Source organism: Drosophila kikkawai, chromosome X (genome assembly GCF_030179895.1).
Source record: "Drosophila kikkawai strain 14028-0561.14 chromosome X, DkikHiC1v2, whole genome shotgun sequence".
NCBI classification, from domain to species: Eukaryota; Metazoa; Arthropoda; class Insecta; order Diptera; family Drosophilidae; genus Drosophila; species Drosophila kikkawai.
The window spans coordinates 16,888,439-16,906,315 of record NC_091733.1 but is presented as its reverse complement, the minus strand read 5'-3'; the positions used below and the strand labels follow the sequence as shown (position 1 = coordinate 16,906,315).

The window sequence follows — 17,877 nt, the reverse complement described above, 5'->3', positions numbered from 1 at the left end:
TCGTCGGCTGCCGAAGCTTCCGGGTTTTAGTCCCTTACCGTATGTATGACAGGTAAACCTTTAACTCTTATGTGTGTGAGCAGTGGCAAGGTTTGAATTCTTATTTAATTAAATTAATTTGTTATTAATTTAATTTAAATTGTAAATTCAAATTGATTAAAACTAAAATTATAACCCAAGAATTATACATTTTAACCACGTACCTTCTACGGGTTAATCAGCACACCCTGCTGCCACCTCATTCGTACTTAGTAGGCCGAACCCTTTCACTCAACGAACCACTTTTTGGCGACGAGAACACCTTATGTTTCTTGAATCATGAATGTGCCGGCGCCGACGTCGCTGCCGGCGTGTTGGGTTCTCGCCGCCGCCTCAGCCTCTTCGCCCTCTCTTCCTTTTCCGCTCATTCTCTTTTCACTCGGTTGTAAGCGGCCCCCTCCAGCTGTGATAAGTGGGAGAGTGCAAAATGCCATTGAGTCTCGACTCAAAACACAAGTTGAAACTAATTTTATTGAGTGAGTGTGTTTACCGTTTTGCAGACTTCATTGAGCCGCCAAGCCGGAGCTCTTCTGAGTACCTGTCTCCTCGAAGAAGAGCTCCAACAGATTCGGCTTTCTTAGCTGATCGCCATCAAGTCGCTCCACGCCCTTCCAGTGCAGCAGGGCTGGAATACCTTCCACTGAAAATGGCGGACTGCGAAAGCTGTTCTCCTTATCCATCCAAAAGGCACGATTGCCCACGTCCACCACCAGGATGAGGCAATCCGCTGGCGCGTTGTTGCGAAAGGCGGTCATGATGGTCTCCTCGGCTGAGCAGAATAGATTTAATGTTATTTGCATTATTTGTCAATGGGACAGGCACTGTTTTGGTACCTGTACCTGGAACCTGTAGCCTACAAAACATAACGGCACTTCGTCACCTACCCTCCACGCAGTCTATACACCAGCTGCGTCCCTGATTGTCCTTCTCGCCATAGAAGTAGATGTAGATGGGCTCCGTCTTCTTATCGTGCACCTTCAGGAGATTCTCCATCTCCTTGAATCCCTTTACCGGCACGTATTCGGGCATTTTTTTTTTTTTCGTTCGCTTTCGGTTGTCGTTCGTGAAGAGCGCGTCTGTCGATCGCTTGCCTCCTAAACTTGGAATGTTCTCCAGCGCCGGTTTAAGTTGATATTAGAAAGAGCTGCTTATCTGGATCTTATCGGCTGGTTTATGGGGTTCTCGACCACTGCTTATCAGCCATCGGGGACTGGAGTTTGCCGGCAATTAAACAATTTACCTTGTTCCTTGTTGTTTTGTGTTCAGAGTCAAAACGCATGGCAATCGATGTCACTATCGATATGCTTTCAGCGATATATCTATGGGAGAACAAAGCCGCTAAAACCGCTAAACATGTTTATTAATAAATAATTATGAAAATAGACTAAATAAATGTAAAAACGTGAAAAAGAACTTGTAAAAAATTACAGAAAACTTAAAGGGTTTATTATACAATTGAATTTCGAGCAACAGCAATTACTTATATTATTTAATTTTAGCCAAATTTCAAATATGCTAGATCTAGCCGAAAATAAGCCAAACTGGCAGCACGATGTCTTGCAACAGGGTAAAAGAAAACATTCATAAAACCTCAAAAGCTAAATAAAACTTGTATTTTTCCATCAAGGGTCACAAAATTGACTGGAAGCCGGAGCATGTAACCCATTTGCTGCAGCTGCTGAAGCAGCATCCGAATATCTACGACCAAGGACACATCTTCTACCTGGACAAAAAAGCGCGGGACGAGTCCATGGCAAAGATTCTGACACCACTGCAAGCCAAGTTGCCCAATTTGACTGTGGAGGACATCAAGGTGAAGTACGGTGCCCTGCGGAGTCATTATGTATTGCTGAGCCGGCAGATCGCCTCGGAAACGGGTGCCGGCAAGCATATGAAGGTGCCCTATTGGTACAACCACATGGACTTCCTGAGGACGCATCTTAATGGAGCTGGTCATCGCAACGGCGATGAGTCGACGGACCAGAGCGTTGGCAAGAGATTAAGGCTGGACAAAAACCTAATGGCCCTAGACTCCATTCTGGGCGCCAGGGAGAATAATGCGGTTAGTATAATTGTTGCCTTGCGTTTTCTCCAGAAACTTGAGCAATTCCCTTGCAGGAGCTACCCCTCTCCGAAGGCAGTTCCGAGGACGATGAACTGAGTCATCTTAGCTATCCTCCTCATCGCCGCAAGTGTGCCCCAAAGTCGAAGGAGGAGCGTTCGCCGTATGAAGCCATATTGCATATTGCCATAGATGCCGCCGAGAGATTGGCGAGCCGACAGAACTACTCGCCCGATGTGGAGGCCTTTGGTGAACTAATAAAGGCCGAACTGGAATCTCTGCAGGATCTCGATCAGCGAAAGAAGCTGCGGAATAAGCTGATGCAGGTAATAATTGAGAGCTCAAGGGAAGAGAATTAGCACTTGGTTCGAACATTTAAAAGATATTTGAGCAAAATTGTCGCCTCCATTAACTCTGGTAAAATGATAACTTATAAACAAACTCTTAACAATATCTTGAATACAACTATAAACATTTTAAATATAAAATAAATATAAATTTTGTATACACATTTTAAAAGAACATATCTTTTTAAATTCATTTTCTGAAAACGTTCAAAACGTACAAAAACTGTCCTAATTTCTAGCTAAATGAATGAATTGCAGTCTTGAGGAAATTCTGCTTATTTAAGATAACCTTGACCCATTTTTTTGTCGGCTCTCACAACTTGAACTTCATTGAGGGTCGCCCAATACACAGAAGAACTTGAAAAAGTAGCAAAAAAACAAAAGTAAAGACAATATAAAAACAAAAAGAACTTGAAAAACTGCAAGCCAAGTGAAAAATTGTTTATAAAATGCTTGGTTCAAACAGCAGAAGTAATTAGTGTATCTGAGAGAACATCATGGGTAAGATCATGAAGATGCCACATGAGGTTTTAAGGATTTTAATTTTTATTTCAAATGATATATTTATAAAGATTATATATTGTTCTATATATTTCCAGCTATCTTCAGGAACTCCTTGCTGCTCCTAGTGCTTCTGCTGGCCCTCCATTTGGAGCAGGCCTCGAAAATCGCCTACAAAAAGCCGCTTTATGGCAAGAGTAACTACATAAAGGAGAAGAAGTTAAGGAGTAAGGGACTCAAGATGGAGACCACCACCGCTACTACTACCAGAACCAGCACCACCGAGGAGGATTGGCCATCGGCCGTGGAATTTGTGATTGTGGCAACAACGCCTAGAAGCGAGCAGGAAGCCAGTGGGGAAGCATTTAATAGGAGTACCAGCAGCATTATTGAAACGGCCACAGCTATGTCGGTAGAGACATCATCAACCAGACCAGCAGATGCATCCTCCAAGACATTAGAAGCATTCAATCAGACAACCATGCCGATGAGCACCACCACGTCCAGTACTTTGGTTAATACCCTTCCTTCGCCACCGATGCCAGGAGCTGCCGTTATCCCCGATAATCAGCCCGTGCCCTGCACTTGTGGGGTATTCCTCTCCTCACAAATACCAAATGGTTTGCCCAAGGCTCCATTAATCAACCAGGAGCTGGATCGAATGTTTCCCTGCAATGCCATTGGTCGCAAACAGTGCCAAACCAAGTGCCTAGAAGCGGTGAGTACTAAATATTTATATGTTTCCTTTTAAATTGATTTAAATTCGATTAGCATCATCTGGAAATCGAACTCTTCTAGATATTGTATTTATGTATTTTTTAAAAATTGATTTACAGATCGTTCAGCACCTGCCAAATTCCGCCAACATTGTTTGCTCCACCTTGGGTCATGATTGCCACAAGGAGCGTGCCTATTTGTTTATTAAAAACTGTCACAACCAATGGGTTAATACCAATCTCCAGGCGGGCAGGGAATATTGCTGTCGCAGTGGTATTCCCTACCGCTGTCCCTTGATGGGTTAATGCTTTGAAGACTCAATAAATTGTATAACAAACTCTAATTATGGAAATTTAAATTTAAAGGGTTGCAAGAGCAAATTAGGATTTTCAAAATTTAAAGTTTTGAATTTATTAGCCGAGCTTGCAACCAATAGGGCATGGTGTGAGACTTGGCTTTGAGCAGGAAAAACATCGATATATTTATGCTATATCGAATAAAACAATCGAATAATGCCTATAAGCCAAGGCGGTGAATTCGGTTGTTTTCCGCCACACGTCCATCCGTCTGCCAATTGAAGTAGATTTACAAGTAAAGCACCTTTTTTCGAAGCAGCCAGGCGAGTGTGTGTGTGTGTGCTACATTCGCCGCTTGATTGTGTTATCAATCGGACGCAAAAACAAAAGCCGCGTTTACAAAACTAAAACGTGCTCGCTCACAACTACCAGTGTAAAAAAACGAGAACTTCGCAAGGAATTTTTGGGTGCGTGTAAGAAAGAGATGCTGCTAAAAAAGCTTAGGGATATTTTTAATATATATACGTATTTAACTTGGCAATTTCCATGGGACTCCAATTTATGTTCGCAATTGCGTGTTTGTTATTGTTATTGTGTGTCTCAAAAACAAAAACCGGTTCCAAGTTCACTCTGAACTTTATACACGTGCTTATGCACGCACACATAGAATACGTACTTCTCACGTACACGCAAGCCGAGAGACTCCGTCTGTCTGTCTCTCTCTTTATCTGCGTAAACAAACCATCAATAGCAATAACAAAAAATTAAACCACTTGATAAGCACCGTGTTGTCAACCATTCCCAATCAGTTTTCTGTTGCACTCTCTATTCGCCTTGTTGATGTTGTTCTTGCCCTGGCAACATGTTGCCAGACGGCCGCCGATTAAGCTCAAGTGGGACAGAGACAGAGGATGTGCCGGCTTGCGGGCTTTGCTCTCAGCTTGGGGTCGTTGTTTGTGTATGTGAGAGGTGGAAAAAGAGAGAAGAGGGGGAAAAACACATGTTGCTTTTGTGGCGGTGTATTTATTATTATTTCTTTTGTATTATAATTTAAATAAATTTTTTATTTAAATTTAAAATAATTTGAATATAAATCTTAAACCAGATTTGATTATTTAAAAATGTTGTTAATATTTTGTTTATTATTATTTTTATCTTTAATCTCTGCTAAAAATGTATAAGTTGTATTTCCTTTTGTTTTGAAAATTTCAAGAAAATCCTAGCCACCAAAAACTATCTTTAACTGCGTTGTATGTTTAATTAGTCAACAAATATTAATTTTAATGTAACTTGATTTCTCACTCTGAAGTCCCATCGCAGATAGGATGACTTGTAGGACAAATATCAAGAAGCGGCACAAATATTTACCTACTCCAATTACACTTCTGCCTAATGCCAAAAGGCAAGGCTTCTATAACTCATTAATTAAAGACTCTTGAGTGGAATGTTATCTGTAAAGTGACATTATGTGCTGCTTTGGCTGATAATAACTATTGCTCTTGACTGAATTGTGATCCTCCTTTTACCTCCCAGCAGAGAAAGCGAGAGAATGTCGCCCACAAAATGTTATCTAATCCTGGAGGATGGCACCGTTTGGCCTGGTACCCCCTTTGGCCACATTCCCTCGAACATTGACAATGGCAGTTTTGGCGGCGAGGTGGTCTTCCAAACCGGCATGGTCGGCTACACCGAAGCACTCACTGACCGCTCATACAGTGGCCAGATTCTGGTTCTGACTTATCCCCTTATTGGAAACTATGGTGTCCCATCACCTCTTGATAAGGATGAGTACGGTCTGCCCCTTCATTTTGAATGGCTTGATGGCGTGGTCCAGGCCAGTGCCTTGGTGGTGGGCGAAGTGGCCGACACGGCTTGGCATTGGCGTACCTGTACGACGCTGCCCAAGTGGCTGAAGAAGCACAAGGTGCCCGGTATCAGTGGCATTGATACCAGGGCCCTCACCAAGAAGCTACGCGAACAGGGCAGCCTTCTAGGCAGGATCGTTTACGGGGAGGAGCAGGTGGAACTGCCCAGGTCCAGCTTTGTGGATCCCAACACCAGAAACTTGGCAAAGGAATGCAGTGTAGCGAAGCGGCAGGTGTTTGGCGATCCCAAGGGCAAGGGGCCGCGCATTGCCATCATGGATTGTGGGTTGAAGCTTAACCAGCTGCGTTGTCTCCTGGATCGTGGGGCCTCGGTAGTGCTGCTCCCTTGGACAGCAAAACTACAGGATGAGCAGTTCGATGCCCTCTTTTTGTCCAACGGACCTGGTAATCCCGAAAGCTGCGAAGAGATTGTTGAGCAGGTGAGGGAGTCCCTTAATCTCTTATATTATATTTATATTTATTTTATTTTTTTCCTTCCCCACAAAAGCTGCGCCTTGTCCTGAAAGGTGAGACCATTAAACCGATCTTTGGCATTTGCCTGGGCCACCAGCTGCTGGCCAAGGCCATTGGCTGTTCCACCTACAAGATGAAGTACGGCAACAGGGGTCACAATTTGCCCTGCTTACACCGCACCAGTGGACGTTGCCTGATGACCTCCCAGAATCATGGCTATGCCGTGGATCTGGAGCACCTGCCACCCGGATGGTCGGAGCTGTTTGTGAATGCCAATGATGGCACCAATGAGGGCATTGTCCATGCCACCAAACCATACTTTTCGGTCCAGTTTCATCCGGAGCATCATGCTGGACCCCGGGACACCGAGTTCCTCTTCGATATCTTCCTGGAGAGCATTAAGCAACCCGATGTAACCATACCGCAGCTGATTGAGAACTTTTTGAAGCCAGCTACCTTGGCTGTAACACCTTCAGAGAAGCCACGCAAAGTGCTTATCCTGGGCTCTGGCGGTTTATCCATCGGCCAGGCCGGCGAGTTTGATTATTCCGGATCGCAGGCCATTAAGGCCATGCGGGAGTCGAACATTCAAACGGTTTTAATCAATCCGAATATTGCGACGGTCCAGACCTCGAAGGGAATGGCGGACAAGTGCTATTTCCTGCCACTGACACCCCACTATGTGGAGCAGGTTATCAAATCAGAGCGTCCGAATGGCGTACTCCTCACCTTTGGCGGCCAAACGGCGCTGAACTGTGGCGTGGAACTGGAACGGGCCGGCGTCTTCTCCAAATACAATGTACGCATTTTGGGCACGCCCATACAGTCCATTATTGAGACGGAGGATCGAAAGCTATTTGCCGATCGTGTAAATGAAATTGGGGAGCAGGTGGCACCCTCGGAGGCGGTCTATTCGGTGGCTGAGGCTTTGCAGGCGGCCGATCGTCTGGGTTATCCCGTTATGGCCCGGGCTGCCTTCTCCCTCGGGGGCTTGGGTTCGGGCTTTGCGAATAACAAGGAGGAACTCCAGGTCTTGGCCCAACAGGCTTTGGCCCATTCGAGCCAACTGATTGTGGATAAATCCCTCAAGGGCTGGAAGGAGGTGGAGTACGAGGTGGTGCGCGATGCCTACGACAACTGCATCACCGTCTGCAACATGGAAAACTTTGATCCGCTAGGCATACACACCGGCGAGAGTATAGTGGTGGCCCCCTCCCAGACCCTCTCGGATCGCGAGTATCAAATGCTAAGGAGCACTGCCCTCAAGGTCATCCGTCACTTTGGCGTCGTTGGTGAGTGTAATATTCAGTATGCCTTATGCCCCCACTCGGAGCAGTACTACATCATCGAGGTGAATGCCCGGCTGAGCCGGAGCTCGGCTTTGGCCAGCAAGGCCACCGGTTATCCGCTGGCCTATGTGGCCGCCAAGCTGGCTTTGGGTCTGCCGCTGCCCGAGATCAAGAACTCGGTGACGGGGAATACAACGGCCTGTTTTGAGCCATCGCTGGATTACTGTGTGGTCAAGATTCCACGCTGGGATCTGGCCAAGTTTGTCCGCGTAAGCAAGCACATTGGCAGCTCCATGAAGAGCGTTGGCGAGGTGATGGCCATTGGTCGAAGCTTTGAGGAGGCCTTCCAGAAGGCCCTGCGCATGGTGGATAGCGATGTGTTGGGCTTTGATCCGGATGTGGTCACCCTGGACCAGGAGCAGCTCAATGAGCAATTGTCGGAGCCCACAGATCGGCGACCCTTTGTCCTGGCCGCCGCCCTGCAGTCGGGCATGTGCATCGATGAGCTACATAACCTGACCAAGATTGATCTCTGGTTTCTGGAGAAGCTAATGAGAATTATACAGCTAAACTCTCAGCTCACCCAGGCGGGCAGCCAGATGGGTCCTGACTTGCTGCTAAAGGCCAAGCGTTATGGTTTCTCGGACAAGCAAATAGCCAAGGCGGCCAAGAGCACTGAGCTGGTGGTGCGCCATCTAAGGCAAGATTTTGGCATCCGTCCGCATGTCAAGCAGATTGATACGGTGGCCGGCGAGTGGCCGGCAAGCACCAATTATCTCTACAATACCTACAATGGCAGCGAGCACGATGTGACCTTTCCCGGTGGCCACACCATTGTCGTGGGCTCGGGCGTCTATCGTATAGGTTCGTCTGTGGAGTTTGATTGGTGCGCCGTCGGCTGCTTGAGGGAGCTGAGGAAGCTGCAACGTCCCACCATTATGATTAACTATAATCCGGAGACGGTGTCCACCGACTATGATATGTGCGATCGTTTGTATTTCGAAGAGATAAGCTTCGAAGTGGTTATGGATATTTACGAGATGGAGTCTAGCGATGGCATCATCCTTTCGATGGGCGGCCAGTTGCCCAATAATATAGCCATGGATTTACATCGGCAGCAGGCCAAGGTTTTGGGCACATCGCCGGAATCCATTGATTGCGCCGAGAATCGCTTCAAGTTCTCCCGCATGCTGGATCGCAAGGGCATCCTCCAGCCGCGCTGGAAGGAGCTAACCAATCTGCAATCTGCCATTGAGTTTTGCGAGGAGGTTGGCTACCCTTGTTTGGTCAGGCCTTCATATGTCCTCTCTGGCGCTGCCATGAATGTGGCCTACTCGAATCAGGATTTGGAGACCTACTTGAATGCCGCCTCTGAGGTGAGTCGCGAGCATCCGGTGGTCATTTCCAAGTTCCTTACGGAGGCCAAGGAGATCGATGTGGATGCTGTGGCCGCCGATGGACAGATCTTGTGCATGGCCGTTTCCGAGCATGTGGAGAATGCTGGTGTCCATTCGGGGGATGCCACTTTGGTGACACCGCCCCAGGATCTGAATGCCGAGACCCTGGAGGCTATCAAGCGGATCACATGTGATCTGGCTAGCGTTCTGGATGTCACGGGTCCCTTTAACATGCAACTGATTGCCAAGAATAACGAACTGAAGGTCATCGAGTGCAATGTCCGCGTCTCCCGTTCGTTTCCCTTTGTGTCCAAGACCTTGGACCATGACTTTGTGGCCACAGCCACGAGAGCTATTGTTGGACTGGATGTGGAGCCGCTGGATGTGCTCCATGGGGTGGGCAAGGTGGGCGTAAAGGTGCCCCAATTTAGTTTCTCCCGTTTGGCCGGCGCTGATGTTCAGCTGGGCGTGGAGATGGCCTCCACCGGCGAGGTGGCCTGCTTTGGGGACAACAGATATGAGGCTTATCTCAAGGCCATGATGTCCACAGGATTCCAGATACCCAAGAATGCAGTGCTCCTGTCCATAGGCAGCTTTAAGGTGGGTTTTGCTATTATTATTTTTATTTATTTATTCTATATTTTTGTAAATGCTTTATATACTTCTTTAGCACAAAATGGAACTGCTGCCTTCGATTCGGGATCTGGCCAAGATGGGCTACAAACTATATGCCTCCATGGGCACGGGTGACTTTTATGCCGAGCACGGAGTTGATGTGAGTAAAGCTAAAGTCTATAAGCCTAGAAAAACCATAAAACATTTTAAATTTTATAAAAAACCTCAAAAATTTCTTGATTTTGTGATTTTTGTACATTTTGTCGAGAGATTTATTATCTGTAATTTAACTTTTTTTAAAAGTTCGATTTCTTAAGGATTACAAACTATTTTTGATTAGTAATTATACGACTGCAATATTAGGTAATCCCTATCTCTTAGCCATTTCCCTTAACCTTATCCTTATCTAGCCTATAGTTACGTCTTATCAGCTTATCACTAAATCCTCCGGAAGATGGTTTAGGTTCCTATATGTTTCACTAGTTAAAGGCACCCTTGAGCTTCTGCGTTTTACTCTTGAGGATCACCTTGAGCTCCTCCCGCTTGGCCTCCGAGGGGGCCACCTTCTGGACCAGTTGCTCCGTCCGGCTGCTAATGGCATCAAATTTATTGGGATCGAGATTGAGGCGCTGGATTAGACCATTAAGTGAGAGTAGAGAGCCTTCATCCTTGGGAGTTAGGCTCTCCACTTGCTGATCCTGATTCTGATCCCGATCCTGAACTTGATCTTGGACCTTGGGATTTTCTACCATTTTCTCCTTAAAAGATCTAAGCTTATCCTTATTTTCTTCTTCAATTTCAATGGCCTCCAAGTCCCCTGCATCCTTGTGGGAGGGATTACCCCTTAGGATTCCGCTCAACTTGATGTTGGCTGGATGGGGATTTATATGCCGGGCGAGGGGATCTGGGGTGTGTATTTGCACCACATGATCTAGGAACTTAATGGATTTCCTGCGCACTGTGGGCGGTGATTCCACCACGTCCTCGAAGGGGAAACCCTTACTGCTCGGCAAGGGAGTCCAGGTGCTGCTACAGCTGACCATAGCTTCCATGTTGCTCGCCGCCTGCTGCAGCTCCTGTGTAAAGTGCTGGGCCTGCTGGGAGCAACCCAGGTGCTGGTACAAGCGACACAGTCGCTGGCCCTGCTCCAGATAAAGCTGGGCATGACCACGATTGCCAAAGCGAATGGCACGGGCCAACATGGCCAAGAGGTGGTCCAGCAGAAGCTCCAGAAGATTGCTGCGTCGCAGGATCTCAAGGCCATTGTTGAGCTGAGGTTTCGCTGGCATTTCCGGGTAGGACATCTCCGAGTTGGAGCGGGCCAGAAGACGATGTAGATCTAGGGAGTCCAGCGAAGAGCGTCGCTGTTCAACCTCCGAAAGCTGCCGCTGCAGTTGCCTCTGATTGGTGGCCCTCAGGAGCTGCGTCTTCCTGCGCAGCTTACCCCTCGAGCGCTCCTGATGCTGGGCCAGGCCCAGGAGTCCACCTGCATCAGTAATGTCTGTCTTTCGGCGCGAGATCTTTGACCTGTCCAGCTCAGGTTCCAGCTCCTTTTCCTGGGCAGGGAAACCCTGACGCGGACGCGAGAACTTGCCCCAGGCATGCAGCTCGAGGTAATCCTGACTGCAGAGATTCCTCAACAGCCGCTTGTAGTCTAGCTGGGGATAGAAATCCGGAGCATGCTGGAGATTCCTCAGAGCCTGGACCACATGCAGCAGCGGCTGCTCCGCAATGCCGGCCATCACCGAGCGCAGCTTCATCAGCGTGTCCTCCGGCACATGCTCGAAGAGATTCCGCCGCTCAATAAAGTAATCACTAAGATGCTTCTTCGCCAGACAGGTGTCGAACGAGCGAATGAATCGCACCAGCCGCTCGCCCAAGAACTCCTCCGGCCAATCGTTGCTGTGCCGCTCGCATTGCCAAAAGAGATGGGCACGCAGCTGCTCCAGCAGCACACCGCCCGGCGGCTGGGCATCGGTGCTCTCCACAAAGGTCTTCACCAGCAGCTTCATCAGCTGGAAGACCTTCAGCTGCATGGGCGTCAGGCAGTGGCGTTCCAAATACTGCTCCGCCAGCGGAAAGACAATCCGCCACTCTAGCTCCCGGAAGGGATTACGCGAACGCTTGGGGGCATAGCCCACGGGCACTACATGGTAGCCAAAGGATCGTATGCGCTTCCTCATCTGCTCGGTGGGCCATTGAAACTGCTCGGCGGTGTGCAGATTGGTGAGTCTCGGCCTTGCCCTCAGTCCAAACTCAAAGGCACAATCGGGCCAGGCATGCGGTACATGGATGGCGGGCACAAGCTCCTCCCTGGCGGTATAAACACTACAACCGCGATAGGAGGCAGACCCCAGTTGGGTGGCGCTAATGCCCAGCTGGTAACCCAACTGCTGGCGAAGCAACTCGCCAAAGTAGAGCATAAATTGCTGCGAACTGAGGTAGCTTTGCTGCAGCTGCTCCGCCTGGCATTGACGCAGAACCTGAACGGTCTCGTAGCCAGCGGGAGGATAGTTACGATCCCTGTCCCGTGCCTGCCTTTCGTCATCATCTAGGTCATCCTCGCTGGCAGAGGAAGAATCCTCGTCATCGGTCGGGTCTAGTTCCGGCGGCAGACAGCTGGCCAAACGCCGGATGCAGCTCTCCGGCAGGACATTGCTCTTCAGGCTGTAATTCCTAGTCAAACGTAACTCCTCCAAGGGTCGTGGTGTATTTAGCCTGGCCAGGTAGACATGATCGTAGTCCCCTGAGCTGTAGCCGGAGGATGAAGAGGAGGAGGATCCTGCATCCGTATAGACGCACTCTTCATCGCTGCTGATGGGAGGAATGGGTGAGCCTGGATTGCTACCGCTGCTCCTGCTGCTACCCAGTGTGGAGCGATCGCGTAGCTTGAGACGCACATAGCCCATCCAGCGGGTCTGCTCCATAAGCTCAACCAGCTCAGAGCTGCAGGGTGTCTTGCAGTAATAATCCGTTTCCAAAAGGACCTTGCACAGAGCCGCCACCGTGTCATAGTTGGCATCATGGGGTCGGGCCACGTCCACATTCTCAAAGACCACATATGTCACGGGTTTCTGCAGCGGCTGTGGCGGTGCCTTTGATGAGCTGTAGGAGTTGGATTTCATCAAGGATTTGCTAGAATTTTCCTCTAGGATTAAGGATAAACTCACTTGGTTTTGAAAAGCAAATTCCTGGCCACAGCCGCATCTATGGCCCCGCTCTGCAACAAGCTATGCTCGGCGCTCTGCCGCCTGGCCAGTAGCTCGGCATCCACCTGACCCATTTCCGCTTCAAAGTGCGAAAAGAACTGAACGCCCAGTAGCAATTGATTCAACAGAAACGTGTGCAGTTCCCGGTCCAATTGATCCAGTGTCCGTCGCTCCACTGTCCTCTGGAACTCCTCGCGCTGCTGCTCCAATGTCCTGGCATACAGGGCGCTCATACACTCGGTGGGACTACTGCCATTGCTGCCGCCCAGGAGGCGCAGCTGCAGGGCCAGATCCGGATGCGATTTACCGCTGAGACGTTGACGTCTCTGGATGGAGCCCGAAATGGAGCCCCCGCTGCCATTGTTCGACTTTGTTCCTCCCGATCCTCGTTTACGGCGATGCTTCCGTCGAGCATTTCGTTTCTGTAACTTTTGTATTTGCCGCTGATGCTTCTCATCCTGCCGGCGACGCCATTGCAGACGCTGGCCTGGAATGGCCGCCTGCAGGGCATTCGGCGTATTGCTGGTATCACCGCTGTGCTCTGCCTTCGACCAGGAGCAGCCCATGATTGATTCGCAACTGATACTCGGCACTTGTCTTGCCTGATAAAAAAAAAGACGATAAGATCGCTGACTTGGTGATCACGAATCGCATATCGGCAAGCGACAATCGGCGATCAAATAATGACTTTGGCAATCTCCGCCTGATAACGTGTCAGACGAAAGTGTCTCTTCCTTGCCTCGCTTCCGGCTCTGGCACTGCTTTCCTGCCGTTTGCTACGTCCCCCGCCTTGGCTATTAGGTTTAACTCCCGAGTTCCTAGTACTTTGGGGTGTCAAAAAGCGGAATTGATTTCTAATTTACAGTGAAAAATAATTAAATTTAATCATACATGAAATAATTAGTAAATAAAATTAATAAATTATTAATAAATTCGATATTTAATAATGTTAAAATCATCTGAATAAACCCAAGATTCAATATAGATCAGAGCCAATGGAGATCGTCTGATCGGTAGGCAAGTGCAGCAAGGTGAAAAAATAAATCGAATTAATCGCAAATTTTTTAATAATATCGATTTTTTTAAGTTAGATACGATATTTTTCAATACTTACAAGTTCGATATATCAGATAGAACGATATTTTTGTAAATAATATTGGTCATGTTAAAAAAGAAAGATCCTCTGTACACTTGAATAATTGAAATCGAATATAATGGGTATTATAATATTAATATTTTAAATTTGGATATTGATATCGATATTGCGATATTTTCGATATTATTATTAAGCATTTTAAAAACAAAAAACCACTGTGCTCTTATTGTCACTGCCTGTCTTTCTTATTTTCTTTTTGTTTATGGCTTGTCGAACAATAGACATGGAAAATCAATCCATAAATAGCGAACGATATCTTTATTATGTGCTTAGAGCAAACAATTGATTCAAGTTGAAGATGACGCTTACTGTCGCTGGCCTTGGCGTTGCCTTCTATATATGTTCTATATAATATATATATTGTATATATTGGTATATCCCCGTCATTTTACTTGGATTTTTTCAGGTGGAATCCGTTCAGTGGACATTCGACAAGACCACGCCCGATGACATCAATGGTGAACTGCGCCATTTGGCCGAGATTCTGGCCAATAAGCAATTCGATATGGTCATCAACCTGCCCATGAGCGGCGGTGGAGCCAGGCGGTGAGTAGTGGTCAACGGTAGTTACTTGTTTTAATTGTTTATATATTGTTTTTATAATATAATAGTCAAAGATAAACGATAAATATGGGTCTGTAAAATCATTTAAAATAATTCTCTCAAGGAGTCAGGACTCAACCGAATTGTCTTGCTCTCTCTCTCTATATAAGATCTCGTTTAAAGAGCTTCTAAAGTCTATCTCAACTGGAAATACTCAACCTTTTATGATCTCAAAAACCTCTCAAGGAGTTAGAGCTCAACCGAAATGTCTTGCTCTCTCCTTAAATTCTCTCTGAGTGATCTTTAATAACACATCTCAACTGAGAATATTCAATATATGTATCAATCAAATTAATAATTCCCAATCGTTATGATCAAATCCTGCACCCCATCTTGCTCGAATTACCACTTAATATATCCCCCATACTCCTACAGGGTCTCCTCCTTCATGACACATGGCTATCGCACTCGCCGCCTGGCCGTGGACTACTCCATCCCCTTGGTGACCGATGTCAAGTGCACCAAGCTACTGGTGGAATCGATGCGCATGACCGGCGGCAAGCCGGCTATGAAGACGCATACGGACTGCATGACTTCGCGACGAATTGTCAAGCTGCCCGGCTTTATCGATGTCCATGTTCATCTCCGCGAGCCGGGGGCCACCCACAAAGAGGACTTTGCCAGCGGCACAGCGGCAGCTTTGGCCGGCGGTGTGACCCTTGTGTGCGCCATGCCCAACACAAATCCCTCGATTGTGGATCGCGAGACATTCGCACAGTTCCAGGAGCTGGCCAAGGCGGGTGCTCGCTGTGACTACGCTTTGTATGTGGGTGCCACAGATAGTAATTGGGGGCAAGTCCAGGAACTGGCCTCCCAGGCATGTGGCCTGAAGATGTATCTGAACAATACCTTTGGCACTTTGAAGCTGAGCGACATGACCGCCTGGCAGCGACACCTGGCCCACTGGCCAAAGCGAGCGCCGATCGTATGCCACGCGGAACAGCAGAGCACAGCGGCTGTAATACTGATGGCCCACCTGCTGGACCGACCGGTGCACATCTGTCATGTGGCCAGGCGGGAGGAGATTCAGCTGATACGCGCTGCCAAGGAGAAGGGCATTCGGGTGACTTGTGAAGTGTGTCCGCATCATTTGTTCCTAAGCACCAAGGATGTGGAGCGTCTGGGCGAGGGCATGGCGGAGGTGAGACCTTTGCTTTGCTCCCCCGACGACCAGGAGGCATTGTGGGAGCACATGGACTATATTGATGTGTTTGCCACCGATCATGCACCGCACACGCTGGCCGAGAAGCGTTCGGAGCGTCCGCCACCTGGTTTCCCCGGCGTGGAGACCATTCTGCCGCTCCTGCTGCAGGCTGTACACGAGGGTCGCCTCACCCTGGAGGATATCAAGCGGAAGTTCCATCGCAACCCGAGGAACATCTTCAATTTGCCTGACCAGCCACACACCTATGTGGAGGTCGATTTGGATGAAGAGTGGACCATTACTGGAGGCGAAATGAAGAGCAAGTCTGGCTGGACTCCCTTCGAGGGCACCAAGGTTAAGGGTCGCGTTCATCGCGTTATTTTGCGCGGCGAGGTGGCCTACATCGATGGTCAGGTGCTGGTCCAGCCCGGCTATGGCCAGAATGTGCGCCAAGCCAAGCTTGGACAGCTTCTGGCGGAGGGTCTCACCTCCCAAGATCAACTACTGCCCAACGATAATGATACCAATGAGACCTTTGCCCATCTCCTGACCACCGAGGGAGCCCATGCAGCTGCCGGTGCCGGTGCCAAGGTGCACTTTGTGGACGAGGCCAATAGCTCGACCTTCCTACGTCCGGTTTCACCCCGCATTCGCCTGGATTCCACCAGCAATACCACCCTAAGGGAGTATCTGCAGCGCACCACGCAGCCGGCACAAGGCGCTACCAGTCCCAATCCCGTGGCCCATTCCCTGTTGGGCAAGCACATCCTGTCCGTGGACATGTTTAATAAGGAGCACCTTAATGACATCTTCAATTTGGCCCAGTTGCTCAAGTCGCGGGTGACCAAGGAACGGTCCGTCGATGAGCTACTGCGCGGCAAGATCATGGCCAGTGTGTTCTATGAGGTGAGCACGCGGACGCAGTGCAGCTTTGCCGCCGCCATGCTGAGGCTGGGCGGCCGTGTGATCAGCATGGATCAGATTACCTCGTCGGTGAAGAAGGGCGAGACGCTGGAGGATAGCATCAAGGTGATGGCCAGCTATGCGGATGTCATGGTCCTGCGCCATCCCATGCCGGGTGCTGTGGCGGTGAGTGGGATGGGGATTGGGGAGATCTTACCTGTTTCTGGCTATAATTTCTCCATTGCTTTCCCTTAGCGTGCTGCCTCCTACTCCCGGAAGCCCTTGATCAATGCCGGCGATGGCGTTGGCGAGCATCCCACCCAGGCTCTGCTGGACATCTTTACCATTCGCGAGGAAATCGGCACGGTTAATGGTCTGACCATCACCATGGTGGGTGACCTGAAGAACGGACGCACCGTGCACTCGCTGGCCCGCCTCCTGACGCTGTACAACGTGACCCTCCAGTATGTGGCACCGAATAATCTGCAGATGCCCGATGATATTGCCAAGTTTGTGAATGAGCGCGGCGTCAAGCAGTACTTTGCCAACGGGCTGAAGGATGTCCTTCCCACCACGGATGTGCTGTATATGACGCGTATTCAGCGCGAGCGATTCGAGAGCGAGGAGGAGTACCAGAGTGTAAGTGGTCCATAGAGCTTATATTATGTATTTCGTTATTTATGTATTTATTTATTTTTCTTTCAGTGCTGTGGTAAGCTGATTGTGACCCCCGAACTGATGACTCTGGCCAAGAAGCGTTCGATCGTGCTGCACCCATTGCCCCGCCTGGACGAGATTAGCCGCGACTTTGACTCCGATCCGAGGGCTGCGTACTTCCGGCAGGCCGAGTACGGCATGTATATACGCATGGCCCTGCTGGCCATGGTCGTGGGTAGCCGGAATACAGCTCTCTAAAGGTTCAACAGATCATCTCTTCGTTATTTTCTTTGTACATCTTGTAATGTATATTTAAAATTTTGCACAATAAACCTAACTATAACATAACTTGAATTTAAAAAGTTGTAAATAAATTAACTTTTATTAATAGTTATTTTGTGAGCCCCAGTGAGGCTGCACTATTGCTAAATTAAAGGTTAAGTTTATAATAATTAAAGTTTATCTTGTTTAAAAATGTAACGGCTAAATAGGGTTTTTTTTGCTTCATCTGGCAACGCCAAATAAAGTTTAGTATTTTGTTCTCTCGTCTCTGTTTGCCTCTTGCTCTCTCTTACAGCTCTAAACGGGGCAGTCGGTATATTT

General features: G+C 48.4%; 5 protein-coding genes across 6 annotated transcripts; 3 read left to right on the top strand and 2 right to left on the bottom strand.

The window, feature by feature from the left end:
- Positions 1-477: 477 nt before the first annotated feature.
- On the bottom strand, positions 478-1,309 carry LOC108071702 (thioredoxin domain-containing protein 17). Its single transcript, XM_017162518.3, has 2 exons — positions 924-1,309; positions 478-808 (listed from the first exon to the last, which is right to left on the bottom strand). Exons 1-2 carry the CDS (start codon positions 1,066-1,068, stop codon positions 543-545), a joined length of 411 nt encoding a protein of 136 aa, XP_017018007.1. The 5' UTR covers positions 1,069-1,309; the 3' UTR covers positions 478-542.
- Positions 1,310-1,380: 71 nt separating this feature from the next.
- On the top strand, positions 1,381-2,623 carry LOC138927834 (uncharacterized). Its single transcript, XM_017162526.3, has 3 exons — positions 1,381-1,606; positions 1,667-2,101; positions 2,158-2,623. The coding sequence occupies exons 1-3, from the start codon at positions 1,592-1,594 to the stop codon at positions 2,458-2,460; spliced, it is 753 nt and encodes a 250-aa protein (XP_017018015.1). The 5' UTR covers positions 1,381-1,591; the 3' UTR covers positions 2,461-2,623.
- Positions 2,624-2,941: 318 nt separating this feature from the next.
- On the top strand, positions 2,942-4,009 carry Fcp3C (Follicle cell protein 3C). Its single transcript, XM_017162524.3, has 3 exons — positions 2,942-2,949; positions 3,048-3,667; positions 3,786-4,009. Exons 1-3 carry the CDS (start codon positions 2,946-2,948, stop codon positions 3,969-3,971), a joined length of 810 nt encoding a protein of 269 aa, XP_017018013.1. The 5' UTR covers positions 2,942-2,945; the 3' UTR covers positions 3,972-4,009.
- Positions 4,010-4,177: 168 nt separating this feature from the next.
- Positions 4,178-17,628, top strand: r (carbamoyl-phosphate synthetase 2, aspartate transcarbamylase, and dihydroorotase rudimentary). Of its 2 annotated transcripts, none has more exons than XM_017162519.3 (8): positions 4,178-4,429; positions 5,499-6,267; positions 6,336-9,587; positions 9,658-9,762; positions 14,374-14,513; positions 14,946-16,803; positions 16,873-17,256; positions 17,323-17,628. In XM_017162519.3, exons 2-8 carry the CDS (start codon positions 5,512-5,514, stop codon positions 17,530-17,532), a joined length of 6,705 nt encoding a protein of 2,234 aa, XP_017018008.1. In that variant the 5' UTR covers positions 4,178-4,429; positions 5,499-5,511; the 3' UTR covers positions 17,533-17,628. The 2 variants fall into 2 exon arrangements, with proteins under 2 accessions (XP_017018008.1, XP_017018009.1); XM_017162520.3 differs by having other exon boundaries at positions 5,496-6,267.
- Positions 9,744-13,393, bottom strand: LOC108071705 (uncharacterized). Its single transcript, XM_017162522.3, has 2 exons — positions 12,773-13,393; positions 9,744-12,707 (listed from the first exon to the last, which is right to left on the bottom strand). The coding sequence occupies exons 1-2, from the start codon at positions 13,375-13,377 to the stop codon at positions 10,082-10,084; spliced, it is 3,231 nt and encodes a 1,076-aa protein (XP_017018011.1). The 5' UTR covers positions 13,378-13,393; the 3' UTR covers positions 9,744-10,081.
- Positions 17,629-17,877: the final 249 nt, after the last annotated feature.

Excerpts from the sequence above, each read along its gene's own strand:
- LOC108071702 (XM_017162518.3), bottom strand. The coding sequence starts at position 1,068 with ATGCCCGAATACGTGCCGGTAAAGGGATTCAAGGAGATGGAGAATCTC. Across the intron at positions 809-923 it reads GTGTATAGACTGCGTGGAGG|CCGAGGAGACCATCATGACC; the intron begins GTAGGTGACGAA and ends TATTCTGCTCAG.
- LOC138927834 (XM_017162526.3), top strand. Across the intron at positions 2,102-2,157 it reads GCGCCAGGGAGAATAATGCG|GAGCTACCCCTCTCCGAAGG; the intron begins GTTAGTATAATT and ends ATTCCCTTGCAG.
- Fcp3C (XM_017162524.3), top strand. Across the intron at positions 3,668-3,785 it reads AAACCAAGTGCCTAGAAGCG|ATCGTTCAGCACCTGCCAAA; the intron begins GTGAGTACTAAA and ends ATTGATTTACAG.
- r (XM_017162519.3), top strand. The coding sequence starts at position 5,512 with ATGTCGCCCACAAAATGTTATCTAATCCTGGAGGATGGCACCGTTTGG. Across the intron at positions 9,763-14,373 it reads ATGCCGAGCACGGAGTTGAT|GTGGAATCCGTTCAGTGGAC; the intron begins GTGAGTAAAGCT and ends GGATTTTTTCAG. Across the intron at positions 17,257-17,322 it reads GCGAGGAGGAGTACCAGAGT|TGCTGTGGTAAGCTGATTGT; the intron begins GTAAGTGGTCCA and ends TTTTTCTTTCAG.
- LOC108071705 (XM_017162522.3), bottom strand. The coding sequence starts at position 13,377 with ATGGGCTGCTCCTGGTCGAAGGCAGAGCACAGCGGTGATACCAGCAAT. Across the intron at positions 12,708-12,772 it reads AATTTGCTTTTCAAAACCAA|CTCATCAAAGGCACCGCCAC; the intron begins GTGAGTTTATCC and ends CAACTCCTACAG.